The 19098-nt window shown below is 41.0% G+C and overlaps 1 protein-coding gene across 12 annotated transcripts in view; it reads right to left on the bottom strand.

Moving 5' to 3' along the window:
- The window catches only part of Pank2 (pantothenate kinase 2), a 37749-nt gene that overhangs the window by 14657 nt on the left and 3994 nt on the right, over window positions 1-19098 (bottom strand). For 6 of the 12 annotated variants that reach the window (XM_039104583.2, XM_063283333.1, XM_017591584.3 and 3 more), the window contains 3 exons: window positions 9780-10132; window positions 4050-4303; window positions 337-513 (listed from right to left, as the gene is read on the bottom strand). In XM_039104583.2, coding sequence (XP_038960511.1) covers window positions 337-513; window positions 4050-4303; window positions 9780-10132 — 784 coding nt within the window. Of the gene's footprint in view, window positions 1-336; window positions 514-4049; window positions 4304-5458; window positions 5590-9779; window positions 10133-13230; window positions 13329-19098 lie in introns of those variants that run through there. The other 6 variants (XM_039104586.2, XM_039104587.2, XM_063283335.1 and 3 more) reach the window with 5 other exon arrangements.

The following is a 19098-nucleotide window of genomic DNA, read 5'->3' as shown; positions in this document are numbered from 1 at the left end:
TTTTAAAGAGATAAGTGCTGTGTATACCAGATTAACCTCTAATTAACTATGGAGCAGAGGATGATCTGAAACTCCTGCTCCTCCTACCTCCACTGCAGGACTGGGGTTATGGGCAGGTACCACAGCCAGTGTATACTATGCTGGGGACTGTTCACTAGTACAGGGCTTCAGAGACAACACTAGTATGTACTCTACTAACAACTACATCTTCAGCTACAGTTTAGATGCTCTAAACAGATAACTGTATAAGTTACATGTCAATGAAAGGGTTTAAAATAAAACATACCTAATAGGATTTTAGTCCTGTACTTCTTACTACATTACATACTCCCTTACCTTGAAGCCACAGCCCAGCCTGGCAATCCAAATCTCTCATAGTCTCCTCCATAAATGTCTCGAACTAATTTGTCCACTTTGGTGCTATCTCCACGAGACGCCATCTCAAGAGCTTCTTCAAAAGTACTACAGCCGGTAAGAAGACAGCAGAGACCAAAGAAAGTTCCTCCTCCAAGACTATGATTAAAAGCAAACAATATAGTATTTTTAAAACACAGGAATGGAAATGTTGGACTTAAGAACCCCAAATCAATATTTACGTATCAGTCTAATCTTGCCTCAATTAAAACATGAGTGATACCAATAAGGTTTGCAAGAAGATAAATACAAGTGCCTCAGAAACACAAAATGCAGTCACGTGATCCAACAAAGTAGAAAAATATATATAGCCCATCTCCCTGTATGTGTCCCCAAGGAGGTCTAGTCCTGATGAGTATGAGAGCGTCAGGTACACATAAGGCCAGCATACCCAGTGTCATGCTGTCACCTTCTGTATTCAAGTGCAGAACAACCTCTAAAGTCATTCAAGCATCTGTCATCCTAGCCCACCAGACTCCACTACTGATAATTGTTGCTTTCCCAAACTACTCTCATTTGTTGGTTACTACTCATTAGGCAAATGGCTATTCACATCCTCAGTTCCTTTGTTTTCAAGTAATCTCTGAAGCTTAACCAAACATCTTGTTTCTTGTTCATCTACTCCTCCCTTTTAAAATCATTTTTCTAGTTATCAGTACCTCAACTGCTAGATCCAAACTTAGTTACTTTTCTATTTCTATGATTAGACCTCATGATCAAGACAACCCACAGAAGAAAAGAATTTATTTGGTTGGGGGCTCATAGTCCTAGAGGGTTACAGTTGGTGACCATCACGGCAGGGAGCATGGAAGCAGGCAGCCATGGCACTGGCCCAGTAGCTGAAAGCTCTTATCTTGAAACTCAGGGCTGGAGAGATGGCTCAGCAGTTAAGAGCACTGACTGCTCTTCCAGAGGTCCTGAATTCAATTCCCATCAACCACATGATGGCTCACAACCACCTATAATGAGATCTAATGCCCTCTTCTGGTGTGTCTGAAGACTGCTCCTGTGTACTCATATAAAATAAATAAATCTTAAAAAAATTAAAGAAAGAAAGAAAAGAAAAAAGAAACACAACATGAGGCAGAGAGAGCCTAACTAGGAATGGCTTGAGCTCTTGAAACCTCAAAGTCCATCTCCAGTGATACAACTCCTTCAATAAGGTTACCCTTCTTAACCCTTCCCAAACATTTCAACCAACTGGGGACCAAGCATTCAAATATGTAAGCCTCTCAAACCACCACTCCCTGGCCCTCATCGGCTTGAAGCCACATCATATGCAAAAAGTAGTTGGTCCACCTTCAAAAGTCCCCATAGTATTTCAGTCTCAACACTGCTTCAAAGTCCATCCACGTCTCTTCTGAAATTCAGGCAATCTTCTAACAGTAACGCCATGTAAAAGCGAAAGCAAAAAGCCAATCATGTACTTCCAACATACATTGGCATAGAACATACATATTAGCTTTCCAAATGGAGGGAGAAACAGGCAGACTGAGGAAATATTGAATCAAACCAAGACTAAAAATCAGAAGGACAAACTCCAAATCCGGTCTGACCGCACACTTCCCTCTCTTGGGCTAGTTCCACACCCTGTCTGTAGCTCTCTTTGACAGTTATCTGTCCCAATGACTCTGACATCTCCAACATCTTGGGGTTTCCTTGGCAATCCAGGCTTCACCTTCATAGCTTCACATAATAGCCACCTCAGAGACAGGCAGGGAATCCTTGGTGGGTTTCTTTAACCATGGAGGAAGAGTCCACATAATCCCTTTATTCATATATGCATCTTGACTCTAAAGCCATAATGGATAACTGCCAAGCTGGGCTGCCTTCATGGGAAGAGGCCCAGGTCCCTCCTTGAATTACATTTGCAGCAGCTTCCTTTGTTGATAAGAGCAGAACATTTCTGAGGCATTTCCTTCTTACAAGCTTGTAAGCTTAGCTGGGCAGTGTTCTGCCCTGGAGGTCCCCCTCTCATTCATTCCCATCAGACCTCACCTTATCTTTCAACACAGGCTTTGGTTGCTGTATTAAATATGATACTATTTTTCCAGTTCACACTATGTTTTGTATTTCTTTTTGTCCCAATTGTTCTTTTGCACTATAGTCTGTGTAACAGTTACCACTAATAACCACAGGACACAGTATGAGGCTGTCTTGAAATCTTCTCAGTCAAAGAAAATAAATCCATTACTTTTCAATTTTGCCTCTGGCAACTTTTTAGGACAAGGGTAAAAAGCAGCCACATTCTTGCCAAAATATCACAAGAACAATTTCTACCCAGTTGCTTATATTGTTCTCCACTGAAATATTTTTTGGGTTTTTTTTTTTTTTGTTTTGTTTTGTTTTGTTTTTTGTTTGAGACAGGGTCTCTCTTATCAGCAATTCTCAACCTGTGGGTTGTGACCCCTTTGCGGGTTGAATGACACTTTCACTGGAGTTGTCTGAGACCATGGAAAACACAGATATACTGTTACATTATGATTCACAACAGTAGCAAAATTAGTTATGAAGTAGCAACAAAAATAACTTTATGGTCACTACAACCTCAGGAATTGTATTAGAATGGCAGCATTAGGAAGGCTGAGAACTACTGCTCTATACAGTCCCAGCTGCCTGAAACTCATTTTGTAGTCTGTGCTGGCCTTGAATTCAGAAATCCTCCTGAATGCTGGGATTAAAGGATGTGTCACACCTGACCCCCTCCCTCCTCTAAAACCTCTTGAGTTGGGCATCCAAAGTCAGCACCGCTCTCAGCACTGTTGTCTTTGAAGCTCCTACTAGGATGACCCTATTCAGCCCCGCTTACAGCATTTAATCACTTTCCCAATCCAAAATCCACATATTACACCAAACCACAGCCCACTCCCCTGTACCACTGCTGTGGTAAGACGCCATAACCAAGACACCTTACAGTAGAGTTTATTGGGGGCTTATACTTAACAGCCCCTGACCATCATGGTGGGAACACAACAGTAGGCATGATAGTAGTAGTTGACAGGACTGGTACTTCAGCAGTAGCTGAGAGCTCACATCTCTGGACACAAATGAGGAAAGAAAACTAACTGGGAATGGCTTGAACTTCTGAAACCTCCAAGCCTACCACAGTAATACACCTCCTCCCATAAGGCCACATTTCCTAATCTCTCCAAAACATTTCAACTACCTGGAGACCAAATATGAGTCTATGGAGGCCATTCTTATTCAAACTACCACACACCATCCCAGGAACATGCCCTGGACACCTTATACCATCCTCTGTTATGAATGCATGCATGCCCATGCTAAAGCAAATATGCATTATGTGCACAAAGTCTACAGGTTTCAAAGGAAGGACTTTCTCTTGCTTTCTCTTCCAAAGGGCTACATGGTTAACTTCAGGTACTCTATATATGCACACCATAAACTACGGATGCAATGACAAGGCAACGCTTATTGAAATAATAATAAAAACCCTAAGTAAAAGAGATTAAAAGAGGGCAATGCTATCAGAATGCTTAAAGAGAAGCAGCGTGCGGTTGCATAGTTTTAAAACTTTCAATCTTTCACATAACTTTAGTGAGTGCTGTTGTGATACCTGACAATTCAGTGACCTATTGTATCAAGCATAGACAATGGCTATATGAAGGGTTTACCTGGTGCCTGTGACCCTCTTATAATTATCCTTGGAATACACGGCTAAGATGCTAACCCCTGAGCCGATGTTCACCAGAAGCAGAGGGTATGGATTTTTCAAATCAAATGGTAATTTCTGACATTTTTCAGAATCAGCAGGGTTTTCGAAATAATAGCACTGTGACCGTCCATTGAATCCAACTGAGTCAATGTATAAAATTCCTTTTATTAAGCAATCTAGTTCATCCAGTTTTCGAAGCTGAAGGTCACCTATCTGTAATAAAATAAAAATGTAATCAGACTTTCTAATAAACCAACTTTTTTTTCTGAAACAAAGTATCACTGTGGCCTAAGTTGGCCTCAAATTCTCTTGCCCCCACTTACTAAGTACAGATGTGAGCCACCACATCTGGCAACCAACAGAAAAAAAATTAATTCCATTTTAAAAGACATCTCTACACTGAAGGAACCATAACAGTGCACCCATAAATGTATACATTTGTATACACTTTGTAGAGCAGATCTGGGGACAAAGAAAAGGAGGATGGACCAAGACAAACTCTAGTTCCTACAGACACAGATACTCTACATACAAACCACTGTAACTGTGAGATGAGCAAAGTCCTAAGTGAACAGCAGAAAACAGGACCTCTGTTGACAGGAACAGTAGAGCAGGATACAGTAGAGGCCATGGCTTATCAGAGTACCTGGCAACAATGGCAGAATCATAAAGACTGGTGGCATGTTGAATGGAAGGATAGCTCAGTTGGTAAGGTTTCTGCCACCCAGCAAGAAGAACTGAGTTCCATTTTCTACACTCTTAAAAAGCTGGGCGTGGCCAGGTGGTGGTAGCACATGCATTTAATCACAGTGCTTGGGAGGCAGAGGCAGACAGATCTCTTGAGTTTGAGGCCAGCCTAGTCTACATAGTAAGTTCCAGGACAGCACAGGCTACACAGTAAAACCCTATCTCAAAACAAAGAAAAAACTGGGTGTGGTGGCACACACCTGTAATACCCCAGTGCAGGGGGAAATCCCTGACCAGATAGTCGAGTCTAATCAAAGAGCCCGTGTGGACAGCTCCATAAGATAATACCAACGGTGACCTCTGGACTCCATGTAAGTGAGCACACACTCAGAGCATGTGTACATGTACATGTGTACACGTACGTACAGACACACACGGACACACACACACACACACACTAACACCTACCTTCAAAAAGACCATCTAAAGCTATCAAGCAGTATCAAAGAAACCACATCTTACTACTACTTAATAACCTGAGAAAGAAACTGAGGATATAATTTAAAGGTAGAGTTCACCTATATGCATAAAGCATGACACCCTGGGTTCAGTTAAAAACAACAACAAACAAACAAACAAAAAAAACACCAAAAAAAAAAACAAAAAACAGAAACGACCTACCTGAAGTTAAAGGAATACAAAGTGTCCAAGAAAAGTAGGATTTAAAGTCAAGCCCTGTGGCACACACCTGTGATCTCTGTACTAAGGAGGGAGGAAGCTTGGCAGGTCAAAGCCAGACATGAGATTTCCAGCTCAAAAGAAAAGAAAGAGAAGATTTCTTTCTATCTAATTGGTTATGGTTACAGCTTTTTGGAAGAGCAAAACTTAGTATCATCAAGTTCAAATCCTTTCATCAACTTAATTCTTTCAAATAATAGAAAAATGTTAGCTTATTATTCTTATTATGTAGGAAATACAGCAATCCTACCTAAGCAGAGAAAATGTCAAGACATACTTAGTCGAATCAGAAACTATAAACTCTAACTAGCTCTATCTTACAATCATGTTTATATGTACATGTGACAGTTATGCATAGCTACTTAAATACATGAATACATAGTAACTCAAGAACGGCTGATTAGTTTGGGCGTTGACTAGAAGATGCTAACACATTACAGAAGTGGTGATAGCTCAGTCACTGAAGAACCCAATTCTGCTACAAAGCTCGCTCCTCGCTCCTGTTTTAAATACCCATTCAATTATGTTTATACTCAGGTTACTGCAGTCTACTGTGAGCAACAAAAGTCAGTAACTTCAGATGAATTCTTATTAAGTTCTCTTCCAACCAAACCCACTCTTTAATGATGACCACTGTCACTCTATCTGACCATTCTCTCCCTCAATTAAGGTAAGTCGGTGCTGTGTCAGCATTTTCATTTCTACACTAAATACCACTCCACACTGGTAGACTAATTTTAGAACACAAGTCGTTTTTGACACTGAATGTCAAATCAATTTCTCTTTCCCAGAATTTGTTATTCTGAAACATGTAACCAACTTTGGCTAATTTGTGGGTTCTTTTATCTTCCACCCTTCTCCACTCCCTTTTCCACCCTTTCAATGAACCCCATAACACTAGACAAAAGAGAAAAAAGGATAGAGGGGAAGACAACGTTACTGTTAAACTACTTCAAGTTCCTTGGAGCAAGTTTAATCTTCACTGTCCACACATCTAATTTCTTCTCTGTGCAGGACTACTCAACAAACTGCAACTAACAGCAGTCCCACCTCCGGATGCCAAACCATCTAGACACCCTCTCCAGTGTCACACAGTGGCAGAAACTATCTGCAGCTGGCAAAATCACACCCCTGCTGAGGCAAATCACAGTCAGCTGCTGTGGATAATCTGAAGCAGCCCCATAGCCCACATTTGGGATTAAAACAAATACATATTATAATGTATCTGTGTTTTTTAAAGAAACCAAAGTTCTCACTACAGAAACATCCTACTGAGCTACTGTTCCTAATGAGTCTCAACACAGATGTCACACCTAAGGACTCATCTGCAAATATTCTAATCCAGCTTACTCAGAATGTAATTCAGTATCAAGAGGCAAATTCAGGATCAGGAAAACCTGAGGCAGTCATGGTGGCACACACCGTTAACTCCAATACTCAGGAGACAGAGGCAGGTGGATCTCTGTGTGAGTCTTGAGAGCAAGTTCCAGGCCTCCTAGAGCTACGTAATGAAACTCTTGTCTCAAAAAAAAAAAAAAAAGAAAATCTGACTCAGTATAAAAACAGCCCAATTTAAAAAAAAAAAAATTACAGATTAACTATTTTTCAGTACTAATACACAATTTCATTTCCCATGCTTTGTCTGTCTGTGTTGTGCGTGTAGCATGTGCACATGTGGAGCTTGAAAGCCAGCATCCAGGCTTTCTCATAGCTCTCCCCTCATCCTTTTAGTCAAGGTCTCTTACTAAAACTACTAGCACTTGCTGGATGCCTAGACTGGCTGCACAGGCACACACTCAGCTTTCTTTTTTTCTTTTTTTTTTTTTGGTTCTTTTTTTTCGGAGTTGGAGACCGAACCCAGGGCCTTGCGCTTCCTAGGCAAGTGCTCTGCCACTGAGCTAAATCCCCAGCCCCCACACTCCGCTTTCTAATGTGAGTGCTGAGGATTCAAACTCAGGTCTTCATGGTCCAGTGGCAGGTACTTTACCCACTGGGTCGGTTCCCAGCACCGTTCCTTCCTTCCATGTAGTTTTCATAGAACATGAACAGAAGAAACCCAATTGCCTCAGAACCTATTCTTAATATACAAAGTCCAGTTTGCACTCTTTCCTTAGGTTCTCACACAATTGAGGCTTGTTAATAATCTGAATAATTTTCTAATATGTTGCAATGGGGCCTTTACAGTGCCTTGAAAACAGAAGTTTTCTCCACCTACTTCTCAAGTATGACCCACTGGAAGACGCTCACAAAGGAGAACTTACTATTCCATGCCTCACCCAAAAGATTGGAAAAGAAACTACTAAAAACCAGTGAACAAGAAAAACCCAAGGGAAGAGTATAAAACCTTATTGGCTAATTCATGTCTCCTCTATGCCAGGATTACAACAGCCATTTCCAGGGTGGGGTTGGAGGGTAGTGAGGAGGTGGGGGGGCACATCGGAAAAGAACAAAGCCTATGAAGTTACACATAGGGAAAGGAATGAGACATAAAGACAGTGCTGGAGATTCTGCATACTAACTGGTTAGCTGTTCTTAACTGTTCTTTAGTCCTCTCAATAGCCACTGCCAACTTTTATGCGTAATTTAACATCCTCTTAGACTATCAGCTAAAAGCTCTTGAATGTGTTAACAGACCACTAACTTAAGAAGTCATTAGAAAACATCTGAAACTTACAGAACCTGCTGACCTAACATCTCCACCAATGCATTCGCAAAGGCACTGCCTTATGGCTTCCTTTTGTTCTTTAACCTCTTCCACAAAAGGATGTCATTAATGTCACTCAAAGCAGCCCAAATTTGTGTTGCCAAGCCTGGCTGCTCATGAAGCAAAAGTTATGCTTTGTGCTGACAGAGTCAAAGGGAGAAGTGAGGAAGTAGCTGTTAGTTCTTGCAACTTCCTTCGCCACATCAACCCTCAAAAGACCTAGTCTTAAGACTTGGCAGCTCACAGGAGAAAAGCAAAACCTAATGCACAGTAGTGTATTGGCACTAGGAGTTTAGATGTGCTTGAGAAATTTGGTTGGCAGGCACAGCACAAGCTGGGACTGTATTTGCCTAGTTTGAGTAAGAGAGATCTGCTATCAGCTTTAATGCCTGAAAAGAACCACTCTCAAATTTTTATTCTATTTTTAATTTTATGTGTATGGGTTTTTGCCTGCATGTATGTATTTACCTGGATCCCCTGGAACTGTACTTAAACATGGTTGAGAGCCATTCTAGGAATCAAACCTGGGTACTCTAGGGACCAGCCAGAGCTCTTAACCACTTAGCCATCACTCCTGTCCCACTACTCCTCAAAAACCAAACAAACTTTTAACCAGACATGTTGGAAAACAACTGAGGTGGCAGAAGAGAAACTAGGTGGTACACAAGATTGAAAACAGTTTTGTGGTCAGATAGTATGTGTGCACATGTGGAAATCAGAGGACAACCTGGGTGTCATCTAACTTTCTCCCATTTCTTCACTAGCCTGGAATTCCCTATGTAAGCCGGAGAAACTACCCACTGAGCCCCTAGAATCCACTTGTCCTGCCTCCCTAGTGCTCGGAACACCACCAACCAGTTGTTTGAGATGGTCTATATACCCCTGACAGATCTGTAGCTTCCTATGTAGACCAGGCTGGCCCCAAACTCAATGAGCTATGCCAACCTCTAACTCCTGGGTCCTGCTGACATGAAAGATGTGTACCACCACAGCTAACATGTTCTATTTGTCCCTGTGTGTGTGCACTGTCTAAGATGACCAAGTAGGCGTCATATATCCTACCACTCAAGCACAGACAGTTTATGTTTTGACATAAGTACTGGGAACTGAACTCAGGTCCTTAAACTACCTCTCTGGCCCATACCCAGACATTTATGTAGGTTCTAAGGAATGAACTCGGGTCCTCTAAACACTTTACCAACTGAACCATCTCCCTAGGCCAGGACTAAATTACAAAATTTTGTTTTTAATTCCTTAATGAGACTGGATGATGTTACTCCTTGTAGGCTCTTATCCCATCTTTGTGCTTATCCCATATTCAAAGTTTTCATACTAAAGAAATGGTAAAATGTTGAGATACACCAATATATTTCAAGCAGGTAAGAACTACACTGCCCAACAATCACTACAGGATCAACTCCTGACTACCACTAATTTAAATATATATTCATTTCCCTAAAAGTACTCAAGCTGTATTAGAAATGGAAATGATTCTTGTAATTGGCATCATTTTACACAATCAAATTTCCATAAATTGTATATAAGCTAAAAAATGCATACTGTGAGAAAATCCTGCTCAAATTTGTATGATCCACCTCCAGTGGCACAAAAGACAGTGTGGAGACTTGAGAAGTTTTTATCTCTGCCCATTTGAATAAAAGCAGGCATGTCATGAGTGGGAAAGCGTATAAAGTGCAGATTGCCTTTGCGTCCACACAGAGTCAGGTCCTTCAGCTCAAGGTGCACGTCCCGAATTCCTGTCGACCCATAAGCCACATTGGAGGTCAGGTACTTCCGAATGCTTTTCAGACTCTCCACTTCCTCCTTTTCTTCTTCAGCAGTGATGTCTTTAGGTTCAAAATAAACCAGCTTGACCAGGGTTCCTCCAATATCCAAGCCAAACCACGGAAAAACTAAATGGGAAAAAAAAAACTGTCAAAATACCTTTTTCTAAAAATAGAGTCTACATTTAGTTGACTAGCAACTTATTCCATACACTGTGGTTTCTAAGGAATAAATTCTAAACTAAAAATGTTTTGAGGAAGAGAAATGTAAATCAAAATAACAAAGTATTAGCCAAACTAACTCTTCTGTACAGACATGCCCAAACTATACTATGAATACTTAAAAGCTAACAAATTAAGTTTCAACACTAAAAAACAAAAACTATAAATGAAAAACTCTTCACCCTGCCTCCAGCTCCGAGGAAGCAATGAGCTATAGGACTCACTCTAAAGAGCAAGGAACCCTACCTAAGACTCCAGGGTCAGTTCCTCGCAGAACTTACTCTAAGCGTTGTGTACACCTTAGTGGTAGAGTACTTGTCCACGATACACCAGGCCCTAAGTTCTGGGAAGACAAAGGAAAACACTGGAAGCTTAAAAATAAAAGGCTTCAATGGACTTTAAGTCCAAGCTACTTGTTGCCCAAAAAGATTTTCAAAATTAGACAAATAGAGGGCTACGGAGAGCACCTACTTGGCAGATCGAGACCACAGTAACTACAGTTCCGGGGATCTGATGCCCTCTTCTGGCCTCCAAGGGCTCCAGGCACACACATGAAGCACAACATACAAACCATACACATAACATTAGTTAAAATAAAAAATAATAGCTTCAGAACAGATAAATGTGGAAATATATGTGCCTTCCCAACCCTAAATCAAGAAATGACTAATAAAAGTTTGTTTACTGATATTCTTTCCTTTAAAAATTCTGGAAAACAAACAAACACACACACACACACACACACACACACACACACACACACACTCCTACCCCTAGTCGATGGCTGTCCAGAACCATCAAAAGGAATGCTAATAAAACAGCAGCTGTGAAGGTGGAAAGCACACAGGGTCCCTCTACCCATTAACAATGGAATAGCTGCACAGAGCAATCAGCCAAGAGGATACAGTCAGGAAATGGATTTAGAGGAACTCAACAGGCCATAGATTTCTCTCTACCAAGAGTGCTTCTCACCCTCACAGAGGCAAAGACTCTTCCCTGAGTACATGGATCAGAGAGAGTCAAAGGTGTCACACACTTGACTGCTGCCACCCAGAGGAAAGAGCCTCCACACCGTGCCACATATACCCCCATCTCCCCACTACACTCTATCCCGTGGCTTAGAACAGAATCTACACCCACTGGCAGATGAACAGCAATTCTCACCCAAGGATGAATCACAAAAAGGAAAACAAATGCCACAAAAATGAGAAAGTATCTGAAGAAAGGTTTCCAGGACTAATGAACATCTTCAGATACAATGTGATCTCATTCATGAAAAACAAAAACTAAAAACTGTAAGAATTAATGTACAATAAAAAAAGTATACAGAACCAGAGACTTGTAAGTTTATGTAAAACTGATAACAGGTTGGAGAGATGGTTCAGTAGAAAAGAATAGATGCTATTCTTGTGAAGAACCGGAGTTCAGTTCTCATAACTGTAGTTGTGGCTCACAACTGCCTGTAACTACAACAGCTCCAGTGATCCAACACTCTTCTGGTCTCCCCTGGCATCTACACTCACAATGCACATACTGACACACAAATACACATACACATGATTTTAAAAGAAAATAAATTTAAAACAAAAACAAAAATGACCTGGCAGTGGTGGCTCATGCTTTTTTAATCCTATCACTCGAGGTGGAGGGCAGAGGGCAGAGGGCAGAGGGCAGAGGGCAGAGGCAGGTAAGGTTCTGAATTTGAGGCCAGTCTCATCTGGTCTTCAGATTGAGTTCTACAACAGCCAGGGCTACACAGAAAAGTCCTGTCTTGAGGGAAACAAAACAAAACTGATGAGTAAGTTTATTGCTATTATGTGTCAAATGGAAGACGCTTTCAACACTTGTCCTTGTCAAAGGGGGGGGGGCAAATTATCTATGAAACTCAAAAACAAGCTGAGTTAAAGAAGCCCTGCAGAAAGGCTTCATACTCTAGGAAACACAAACTAATCATGTCTACAACTAGGAGAGAAAGCAACTGTATGATCACACTGATAGACACAAAGGACTTCACAAGGATACGTCAGTGTGATCCAAATCTAAACTTTAAGGGGTGAAGGGGATGTGTCTTAGAGCTATATACTCTAAGCCCAACATACATTTAACTGTAAACTGGGAGTGCAGACACACAAAATAGAAATCAAAACTGAGAAATCCCTCCCAGAATGTCTCTCAAGTATGAAAAAAAAAAAAAGGGGTGGAAATAGAGATTGAACCAAAAGCCAATGCCTTATCTTCCACAAGCTCTAGAACTTCCTGGGACAGAGTGGAAACACTTAGGAAGACTTAGTCCCAGCACAGACAGATACAGTAAGACCTTGTCTCAAAAAAAATAAATAGAAAAGAAACCATACTACAATTTCAGAGAAACCCTAAGAAGAACCTGAGTTAAGAATAAACAAATCCCACAAAGGTAAACAGTGTTCTTCATTAGCAACAAATGTGTTAGGAGACAAAGACACATCAGCTTCAAAGAAATAAGGGGAAAAGTGTAGAAAAACATCTAGTCAACCAGCTTTCAAGAAGAAATTCAGGGCTGGAGAGATGGCTCAGCGGTTAAGAGTGCTGACTACTCTTCCAGAGGTCCTGAGTTCAATTCCCAGCAACCACATGGTAGCTGACAACCATCTATAATGAGATCTGATGCCCTCTTCTGGTGTGTCTGAAGACAGCTACAGTGTACTTATATATAATAAATAAATATTAAAAAAAAAAAAAAAAGGAAGAAGGGGGGTTGGGGATTTAGCTCAGTGGTAGAGCGCTTGCCTAGCAAGCGCAAGACCCTGGGTTCGGTCCCCAGCTCCGAAAAAAAAAAGAAAAAAAAAAAAAAAAGGAAGAAGGAATCCAAGAGACTTCACACCCAAGGACTATCAAAGAGAGATGCTTAATCATGTACATGCACAGTAGCATAATTTTACATTTCGAAAGGGTCTAAGAAAAATTGTATCCATAAGCTATAAGCAGAAGAATAAACGCATGCTGACTTTAAGACCTAAAATACTTACACAATTTCAACAAAGGACATCAAGGAGGAAAGGAGTAGAAAGTAAATGCAGCACGTCTGTCTTGTAGGGGAAGAAAAGAAGGCAAGAGCACTGAGCAGCTGAAGACAAGAACAGAAAAGGGCCACTTTAAAACAAAACAAAACAAAACAAAACAAAACAAACAAAACAAAACATGCAGGGGTAGTGCATGGCTGCAATCCTAGCACTTAGGAGGCAAAGGCAGATCACTGCAAATTCTAGACCAGCATGGTTACATATGGCGCTCCAGGCTAGTTAGGACTTCATAATGAGACCTCCATGTTGGTAGGTAGGTAGGTAGAAGTAGATAGATCGATAGATAGATAGACAGACAGACAGACAGACAGATGCATGCATCCTCCACCCCCCAGAAGAAAAAAGGAACATAAGATTTCTCAAATAACTAGATACAGGAAACAACTGTTTGAGGGTGGAGGTAGCCCTGTGGAGCCAACCCAGGGACTCACATACTGTATGCAATATGTACACCTCAACACTTAAATACATCCCCAGCCCTAAAAGATTTTGCAACCTTTCACCACAGAAAAATTACACTTGAGTAGATATGCTTACATTAATGATTTAAACATACAATAGATATATGAGTCAAATCACCACACAGTTTCTTACAAACAGGAATATTTTTTACATATAGCTAAAAACAAATTTTAAATTGAGTATGGTGGCCCAGGCATGTAATTTTAGTGCTCCAGAGGCTGAGGCAGGAGGATGACTGCAAGTTCAAGGAAAGCCTGAGGTACATAGTGTGAGCCTATGTTAGCAAATAAAACATATGTATATAATGTCATGTACAACTTCAAATGATAGAAAATAATGCTAGACCTAACACAGGTAAAAGCAAGCCAGGCATGGTAACACAAACGTATTTGCAATCTCAGCACTCAGGAAGTGCCAGAGTATTGACATGATATCTAGGCAAGCGAGGGCTACAAAGCAAAACTGTCAGGAAAAAAAAAACTTAAGAGCTAGAAAAATGACTCTGGCCATACAGCACCTGCTGTACAAGAGGAGAACTTGAATTAGTATCCTGGCAGTCAGGTAAAAAGTTGGTTGTTCACCCACAACCAACTGTGGAAGGTGGAAACAGGAGGATGGCTGTGGATAGCTGGCCTCCAACCTAGGTCCAGGTTTAGAAAGAAATCCTGTTTCAAAAGAAAAAGCAGGAAGTGTGGAACAAGACATCCAGTGTCTTCTGGCTTCCACACATACAGAGGCAAGCATACCTACACCTACACACATACATACATGGAGCAAAAGATATTTTGCATGGCTGTTAACCCACTCCCATTCTTGAGACTCTTTTTAACAAACTTTTATTTCTATTGACTTAAAACAAACAAACAAAACAAAAAAACAAAAAGTAATGATTCCTGGACTGGGACTACAGTAGTGTGCTTGCCTAGCATGCATGGCTCTAAGTTCAATTTTCAGCATCAGGGTTGAGGTGGGATATTCTAGCAGCTTTAGGTGTGGTTGTGAAGGAACCAATACGGAGCGTATGCCTCAGTCACTTCTCTACCGTATTGTCTGAGTTTCTCATTAAACCTACAACTTCGGGTATACTGAAAGGCACGGGCCTGCATTGTGCTTGTAAGTGGGCACTGGGGATACAAATGAGGTCCTCACCTGTGCATCACAAGCACCTTACAACTGAGATACCTAACTTTTCTCTACAAATTAATTAATTTGCAAAGTCAAAGATGAAAAAGTTCATATGGAAGAGATTTTAAGTACTTAAAATTAAGTATCTTTATAACAAAAGTTTAAAAGGTACACTAAGATTAGCTACAGGGAAAAAAACTCATAAAAAAGCTCAAAGGACAGAAGCTGACTCCTGTATAAACATGAAGACGTAAACCTTAATGCCCAGCACAAATATAAGGAGCTGAGCACCTCAGCTCCCATCTGCAACCCCAGCATCCTAAAGATAAATGGGAAACCAAGACAAGAGAATGAATCCCCAGAAATGTATGGGTCAGCTAGCAAACAAAGGAATCCTATCTCAACCAAAATGGAAGACAAGGACCCACACTCAAGACTGTCCTGACCTCCATCCCCATGCCTCACACATACACAAATCATACACACAGAAAAGATTTTTTAATTAGTTCAAAATGAAGTAGAAAAAGTCATGAAGATCAGAAGCACTAAAAATCACTGAAGGGCAGTGGGGGGCAGGCCCTTTGGGTTTCCAAACAAATAGGGCCACTTATGAAACACCAGCTCCACTCTGCCAACACCAATGTTCTCCTAAGAATCCTTTTTGAAATTAGTACTGCCAAGCTACAAAAGCTTCTTTTTCTAAACTAATGAAATTGAAGGGTGTCCCGTGATGGGCGAGGAGTCTATAATCATTAGATTCCAAAGAACTCCTTTATGTGCTACACCACACAAGGAGTCCTCGTCAAAGGAAGAGCTTGTCCTCCACAGTGCCACGGGGCTCTGATTCCTGTGCTCCCATGCTTCCTACGTACCTGTATCCTCCACTGTATAGACATTGCAAAACCTGCTCTACTGTGTCACTATATCTCAATAAAAGTTTTAGAAGTTTAACTAAACCTATTTTTCCATCTGGAAACTGAAAGGAGAGGGAGATGGCTCAGTGAATTAATGAGTAATAACTATTATGCTCTGCAAGCATGAGTCCCTAGAACCCATAAAAAAAAACAACAAAACAAAACAGCACAGCCATGCATGCATGTAACCTCAACATTAGAGAATGGAGACCAGTGGATTCCAAGAATTCATTAGCTAGTCATCCTTGCTGCCAGGGTATCTCTTGCTGATATAAGCTTTCCATTAGTTAGACTCAAGCAATAGCACAGCAGAGGAAGATACCTTATACCCTGCTCGAGACCGTGTGTACACTTGGATGTGCACACACACCGGAATTCTCATTTGCATGCAATGTACACACACACACACACACACACACACACACACACACACACACACCCCTACCTCACTGGATGAGACCCAGATAAAATACCTGGGTGGGGGAGAGCACAGTGTTTAACAATCTCCATAGCTAGAGCACCATCATTAGCATCTTGCTGCCATCACCTTTTACCTATATAAAGCAATGCTAAACCTGCCAACTATTTGCCAGGCAAGAACTCTGCCAACTGAGTTACACCTTCACCCCATATTTCCCTTTTTTTTTCTTTTTCTTTTTCTTTTTTTTTTTCGGAGCTGGGGACCGAACCCAGGGCCTTGCGCTTGCTAGGCAAGCGCTCTACCACTGAGCCAAATCCCCAACCCCATATTTCCCTTTTTTTAAAAGACAGAATCTCATATTCTCATAGCCCAGACTAGTCTTGAGTTCGCTGTGTAGTCAAAAATGACTCCAACTTCTTATCCTCCTGCTTCATCCTCCTTGGTGGTGGGATTATAAGCAGGTGACACTATATCTGATTTATACAATGCTGGAGTTCAAACTCAGGGATTCCTGCATACTACAGCTCCAGTCTTCATTGTTTTCTTTTTTCAATGTTATTTATTCTCTTGTGCCACAGCACATGTGACACCATCCTCCCCAATCACAGAATTTCCAGGAATTGGTTCTCTCCTTCCACTGTGAGACAGGGACTCTGTTTCTGCTTCTGGCTGATTCTCATGTCTCTGCCATTCCCACCTCAGTGTAAAAAGGCTTGGAGCAGAGACACATTCTAGGGATCAAATTGAGGTGGTCAGGTTTGCATGGTATTGTATAACACTGTCCTCTGAACCAGAGTCATCACTCATTCCACTTGCAAAAGATTATCACAACTGGGTTTGCTGACTGCTAAAGTTCTCTCACAGAGAGTGTAGGGAGGGTCAATGGACCCTCACCTGAGTACCCAGCCACTCTTCCCAGTCATCTGTATGCAATGTTGCTGTAACTGATGATTGCTTCTAGGCAAGGGGCCTTAAGGAAACCATCATCCATGCTAAACCCAGACTTTGCAATGTGGCTGCTTTAGGCTGTTAAGTAACCCTAATCAACTCACTGGTCCTTCAGTGTGAACTTCTGTGAACTTTGTAGTTTGTCACTAGAACCTTGGGAGAAGAGGAGGCTGCTTTCTCCACCGGCAAAATTTCTCACAATACATGTTAAGTGCTTTTACCCACTAAACCATCTCCTTGGCAATTCCCAAAAATTTAACATTATCTTTATTTGGTATTTTTCCATTCTGTGATATATAACAACCACCTGACTGAAAAGCTTTAAAGAACTTCTAGGCCAGCAAGATGGCAGGTAAAAACACTTGTTGCGGGGGTTGGGGATTTAGCTCAGTGGTAGAGCACTCGCCTAGCAAGCGCAAGGCCCTGAGTTCCGTCCCCAGCTCCAAAAACAAAAACAAAAACAAAAACAAAAAAAACAAAAAAAAAAACAACACTTGTTGCTAAGTGAGTTCAATTCCTGAGTTCAACTGACCCTCCCTACCCTCTCTCTGTGAGGGAACTTTAGCAGTCAACAAGCCCAGTTGTGATAATCTTTTGCAAGTGGAATGAGTGATGGCTCTGGTTCAGAAGTCAGTGCTATACAACACCATGCAAACTCAAAAAGTGGAAGGAGAGAACTAATTCCTAAAATGTGTCCTCCGACTTCCACACTGCACCACAACACGTGTGTGCCCAAAAACATACAACATTAATGCTTTTTTTTCAAAATTTAGTATAGTTTTTTTTAGATTTTATTATAGTATGCAACTGTTTTGCTTGAATTTTTATGTATGTGCACCTAATTTTTATGAGTACTTGGTGCCCCAAGAAGTTGAAAGACAGGTCCTCTGAGACTAGAGTTACAGTTGTGAGCCACCATGTAGGTGCTGGGAATCAACTCAGACTCTCTAACAAAAGCGACAAACTCCCTAACTGTTCAACAAATTCTCCAGCCCAAATTAATATCATTTTAAAATACTTTACATTTCTTATCCATACCCCTCATCTCTCTTCTAATACAGAAGTCTAGGATGAAACCAGTCTGGAAACCACACTGCTCAATTTAACATGTGTGGCAGAACATTGCTATAAACCAGGGCCACAATTTACAAAACAAATTAGCTCCTACTAGTTTCAACTGCCTTTGTAAAGCAGTACAGGCTGAGCATGGTGGCAACATGCCTCTGATCAAGAGGCAGATCTCAGTTACTTCAAAGTAAGCTGATCTACAAGTTTTCCAGTTCAGCCAGAGCTATGTATAGAGACCCTGCCTCAAATAAATAAATAAATAAATAGGGTTGGGGATTTAGCTCAGTGGTAGAGCGCTTGCCTAGCATGCGCAAGGTCCTGGGTTCGGTCCCCAGCTCCGAAAAAAAGAAAAAAGAAAATAAATAAATAAATAAATAAATAAATAAATATTTTAAGAAAGAAAAGTAGTATAAAGACAATAAAACAAGTGTTTCTAACCTTAGATGGCTTTCCAATAGAGACAAAGATTATTTAGTTATCAGTGGGTTCTCTCAGAAGTATGACTACTTCCAAGAAGTACACTCTTGGAAGGAAGGGTTCAACAGCCAACAAACTGCATTCTCCATCCAGCAGGGCATCCTGGGGTATTACAGCAGGGTATTACAGAAGATCAAATGGATGTATTAAAAAAAAAAACAAAAAAACAAAAAAAAACAAAAAACCAGTATCTTGTTTGAATCCTGGAGTGGTAGCTTTGTTTGTAATCTTAGCACTCATAAAACTGAAGTGGGGGGTTGGGGATTTAGCTCAGTGGTAGAGCGCTTGCCTAGCAAGCGCAAGGCCCTGGGTTCGGTCCCCAGCTCCGAAAAAAAAAAAAAAAAAAAAAAGATAAAACTGAAGTGGGATAATCTCAAGTCCAAGACCAACCTAAGCTAT

Source organism: Rattus norvegicus, chromosome 3 (genome assembly GCF_036323735.1).
Source record: "Rattus norvegicus strain BN/NHsdMcwi chromosome 3, GRCr8, whole genome shotgun sequence".
Classification (NCBI taxonomy): Eukaryota; Metazoa; Chordata; class Mammalia; order Rodentia; family Muridae; genus Rattus; species Rattus norvegicus.
Note: the sequence above shows the minus strand (reverse complement) of the source record. Positions and strands in the feature narration are given on the sequence as shown.